The sequence below is a fragment of the Tupaia chinensis genome, unplaced genomic scaffold (assembly GCF_000334495.1).
Source record: "Tupaia chinensis unplaced genomic scaffold, TupChi_1.0 Scaffold000354_1, whole genome shotgun sequence".
NCBI lineage: Eukaryota > Metazoa > Chordata > Mammalia > Scandentia > Tupaiidae > Tupaia > Tupaia belangeri.
In genome coordinates this window covers 8,161,506-8,166,448 of record NW_006159849.1, presented here as the reverse complement: position 1 = coordinate 8,166,448, position 4,943 = coordinate 8,161,506, and the positions used below count along the sequence as shown (strand labels likewise).

Here is a 4,943-nt window from a genome sequence, read left to right as displayed (position 1 = left end):
TGCCCACTGCCCCTCCCCACTGACCCAGAGGCAGCCCAGGAGGGGCTCCAGCCCCTCGATGGAGAGACTTGGAGCTAAAGGCTCAGAGGCTAAGGCTCCTGGTTTAAAGAGGGATAGTAATTTCTTTTTCTCAAGGCCAGTACTAGTGAGGCAAGCAACATATGTAGGGCACAAGATTTAAGAAGCTTTTCACTCCCAGGGTGGTGCAAGTGGCTCTCTTACCCGGGGCCAATAGCACAGGGGTGTGTGCGAACACACATCGTGCAAGTCAGTGTTTCTCAGAGTGTGGTCCCCAGATGTAGCTTGGCAGGAACACCTCCTTGGAGAAGTTCTCAGGCCCATCTGAGACCCACTGGGTCAGAAACTCAGGGGGTAGGGCTAAGCGATCTGTCCTAACTCACCTACCAGGAATTCTGATGTGGTTATAGTTGGAGGAGCCCTGTGCTAGAGAATCATGCTCTCCAAAGCCAGTCCTGTAGCATATATAAGACCATCTCTCCAAATGCTTCACCTATAACCAGAACAGGGAAAGGGTACTGTGATAAGGCTAAAGAGGCTTTCCCAAAGCCATTGGCAAAGGAGGAACCCCTCTGATAAGAAATCAGAAATTGCCTCTTTCCAGTTACTCCTAAGTAAACTGTGCCAGTCAAGACCTGGCAATGGCTGGTGATAAAGATTACCATTAAACTAGTTGCTGTTTCTTCCCCTAATTAGAAAGCTCACACTTAGCACCCAGTGACTGCTCTGTGGCATGGGCAAGCCATTTGAATACCCTAAGCCTAAGGGCTCCTTTCCCCCTCTCCCATAAAAGGGGGCTAACACTACCCACCTGGGAGGGTCAGAGAAACTAGTGTATGCAAAGCCCCAACAGAAGCCTGTGGCAGTTTATACATCCTGCCAGGGTTCTGGGCTGCAGCCCTCTCCAGGGAGCCAGGTTGGATGATTAGGAGCTTGAGACACCGGAGTGAGGAAGGAGGTTAACTGGCTTCCTTTTTGCTGCTGTGTTTTTTAAAGGCTATTTTCCAGTGCAGATGGTCTAGGGCACCAGGCTTCTAAATAACAGTGAACAAGTGAAAAAGAAAGGAAAGAAGGAACCTCAGTATCTGCCATTTGGTAATGAGATTCACACATTTTTAACTATGGAGATGAAGGGTAAGGAGACACTTCTGAAGACCCTGCATTTGTCACTGGAAACCAGACAGTATGGATCAGTGAGACAGTGACCACAGCCCACCAGCTGAGTAATCCCAGGCATTCCATGGACTTGGTCTGCTCTTGCCAGTGCTGGATTACGAGCAGGAAGGAGGTCGAGGATGAAATCACGCAGCAAAAACATCACTTCAGGCACAAGGTAAATGTGAGGTCTGAGAACTGAGTTTCCGTCGATGAATTACAGGACCATTGTTGCAGAGCTAGGTGAGAATGCATACCATGAAACTTCCCCAGCAAGGAAAGGCTGCCGACCTGCCATGGGCACACAGCTGGTGGGTGACAATCATTAGCTGTGCCTCCTTTTGCCCTTCCAATAAGGAGTGTTGAGACAGGGCACAAATTCTAGAGGCACCCACACACCCCGAGGCCAGGTAAATTAAAAAGGCCTCTCTCATCTCTCCCTTGGCCATCCTTTGTAGCACAGCTGACAGTTGGAAGGAGGATCCATGACTCACGCTTTTCCTCCAAGGGAAATTAATTCCAAGATAACATTATCCATGTGGAAAAATAAAGTAAAATAAAAGCCAATTCTCAAGAAAGAGAGTTAACATGGGCCCCTCTCCACTGCCCCCTTACCTTCCTCATTTAACATCCATGGCTGAAAAGCAAACACCGACTCAAAGCCACAAGTGCTCTCTTCAAAGGCACAGGACCCAGCCGGCAGGTCCAGGGCTTCTGCAAGCTGCAAGACTGTGGGTACAAAGAGAGTTTCAATTCAGGCTCCCGTCCCAGAGCGTTTGCACCAGTTCGGGGAGCTACTGGGACCACTTAAGGAAAGTGGGGATACGGCACGGGAAAGGATGCATTAGCTCTCCCCCCACACCTCGGAGCGCATTTTCTGCGCGACCCAATGCCCACCCTCATTCCAGGCTTGGTCAGGAGAGGACAGGTTAGCGACGGCAGAGAAGGATTTAGAGGCGCTCTCAAATGGCCCAGCCAGCACCTCGAGCCCTGCTACCCTGGGGAGCAGGCGCCAGAGTGAGTAGCGAAAGTGCCCCCCGGGCGTCTTCTCCGGTCTGGCCTTACCTTGCACCGCCAGGAATATGCCCCTTAGCAGCATGCTCGCGCTTCGGCCAGAAGGACGCGAAAAGGGTGCAAGCTCTCTGTCCTGTGGGGTGGGCTGCTTCTGGTGAAACGGGAGCCTGAGAAGCTGCGGAGCCGGGACCAAGTGAAGAAGTGGAGGGTCCAAGCGTGCGCTTGGAGTTGCCCGACTCTGCAGAGCGACTCGGGAGCTGGCGGCCAACTAGGGGTGCCTGAGTGAAGAGCAGCGTGGCGCTGTGTGCAGCCGCTGCTCAGACCGCGGTCCTGGGCGACTCTGGGACTGGGCAGGGAGGAGACAACTGCACATTTTTGAAAGGCCAGCCACGCCTGGCCGGGAGAGGGGAGAGAAGAGGTCGGCACTCCGTGCTTTTGCTCCAGATTTAGGAGCAGATCTCCTCGCAGATACTTGGAAGGGGCAGGCTTTGCAGGAGCCCTGCGCTGGATTGGGACTGGAGGCGCCCGCCCCGCCCATCCGCGGTGAGAACCAGCTTATTTCTGGGGACAGCCTCCCCGCATCTGGCATGTCAGTCTTGCAGGGCTAGCCCTAATTTTAACAACTCCTCTCCGGAATGAAAGGGGGTGGAATTCTCCTAGGAAGCCTAGAGGAAATTTTGGAAACGTTTGGGTGGAATAAGCTTTATATCTCGGGAGTTTCAGCACGATGGCCCCCAGAATACCACTTTTTTGAGCCAGTGGAATGTTTGGCATGCCTGGTGCTCAGCATTCCCTCCGGTGATACAGGGGCATTCCTCTTCTCCAAAGAGCCATGATGGATTGATTCCTAGGAGATTCTAAACTGGGGTGGGGAGGATGAGGGGTGAAGGTGTTGGAGAGATGGTTACTTTTGAGGAGTCTTTGCATCAAGTTTGCTTTGAGCATTAAGTGGGTCTCCAGCAATATTCTCATCCAGTAAAAAATTCTACTCCTTCCTCTGCCTCCTCTTTCATTCTCTATAATTTGTGCAGGTGATTTTGTGATCAAGGCAGTGGTTCCAAAACAAGGGTGCCTAAAACAAAACCAAAACAAGCAAACAACAACAACAACAAAAAACAAGGATGCCTCAGACTCCCTGGGGTGGGGGAATGTCACCCTGTCAGAGTTTCTGATCCGTATTGAAGCAGGTGCGCCTCCATCTTGTGATGCACCTTCATTTTGAACGCCTCTCTGTATTGGAAACTTGCTTTCCCCTTTTGCCTAGAGTAAATAGAGAGACTAACATTCCCACTCTCTTTGCTAAATACCCCCAAATTCTGTACCCTTAGATGTTCCTTAGTGATGTAATCATCCATGCCAGATGCCTTGCCCCGAGCCATGAAGACCATTAAGATTCCCTTGTGTTTGTGTAAGGACTAGAAAGTACCCAACCCTAAAGATGCCCCAGGTAACAGTGTTTAATTTTGCTGATGGGCAAATGCTTGTGCAAGATCACTCTTCCCCTTGTCGCCTGCCCCTGCTCAACAGTTACTGCCCCTGCCACATCAACCCAAATATATTTTTTGCCTTTATAAACCCCCTTCTTCTACACTCAGGGCTGCGGGTTTTGGAGAGACATGAGTCCTCCTGCAGTCGGTGGGCCTATTAATAGACTCCAATAGTTTGGGTATGTCTGGATGGCCTCTTATTTCTCACTGATTAGACTATAACAGTATCTCTGGAGTGGGGCCCAGAATTCTGCACATTTGTAACAAATTTCTAGGAGGTTGCTGCTGATGTTGCTGATCTCAGACTATGCTTTGAAGGCCACTGGCACAACAAACTCCTATTCAGCCATCAAAGCCCTGCTCCCATGCCTTTACCAGGCTTCTGGAGAGTGAGCTCCTCCTCACTCTCCTTTGCTCTTTGTTATCTCTCTGGCCCCTTAACATTCTGTCCTTTAATCTCCTGTTTTCTTTCTCTACCCTCTTCCTCAGTGATTTCAACCAACCTCATCATTTTAAATACCATTTATAGGCGATGACTCCCTAATTTATATTTCTAACCCAGACTGCTCATAACTCCTAACTTCCATGAGACTCTTCTATCTCCTAGCCATCCCAACATTTTCAACTGGATGCTTCAGAGCTGTCTCATACTTAACAAGTCCCAACATGAACACCTCCTATTGCTTTCCATACCTGCTCTCCTCCTGCATCTTCCTTTATCTCAGTTTAAAATATACATATACTTTCCTCCAGTTACTCGGGACAACAAACATAGAGTCATCCCAGACTTGTCTCTTCTCATCAAGACATTACCAAATCCCGTCAGCTCAGGATTCTGAGTCCAGCAGGTGGAGCCGGATGGTGGCACAGCAGTACTGTAACTGGGCCCAAGGGGAGGTCCAGGGTTCATGTCTCAGAGCCTTCCTCTGCGCTCCAGGCCAGCTGAGATGGGGTGGATTACAGTGTAAGGACTCTTTGGAGTGTTTGTTTCTCTTTCTTTCTCATGAAAGAAATAAAATAAACTTTAAAAAATAAAAAGCAGGTGCTGGCCCTGCTCCACGTCTGTGGCGATGCCCAGACACAAGTTCCGTTGCTGAGCGGGGGGACTGCTGTGGTTTCCTTGCTTCCTCTTTCTCGCTCACTCTGCTCCATCCTGAACACGGTGGTCAAAGCCATCCTCTTCGTACAGAAACGGGGCCAAGTTCTTCCTTGCTGAAGACTGAACTTCCCAAATCATCTAGCAAAATTGAAAGCCTTCATAATGACTTA

General features: G+C 50.0%; 1 protein-coding gene across 1 annotated transcript in view; it reads right to left on the bottom strand.

Annotated features, from left to right (window-relative positions):
- Window positions 1–2,695, bottom strand: part of MAMDC2 (MAM domain containing 2) — a 221,395-nt gene extending 218,700 nt beyond the window's left edge. The window contains exons 1-2 of the mRNA XM_006152470.2: window positions 2,239–2,695; window positions 1,789–1,902 (exon numbers count right to left, since the gene is read on the bottom strand). Of these exons, the coding sequence (XP_006152532.1) occupies window positions 1,789–1,902; window positions 2,239–2,272 (148 nt within the window). The 5' untranslated portion in view covers window positions 2,273–2,695. The remainder of the gene's footprint in view (window positions 1–1,788; window positions 1,903–2,238) is intronic.
- Window positions 2,696–4,943: the final 2,248 nt, after the last annotated feature.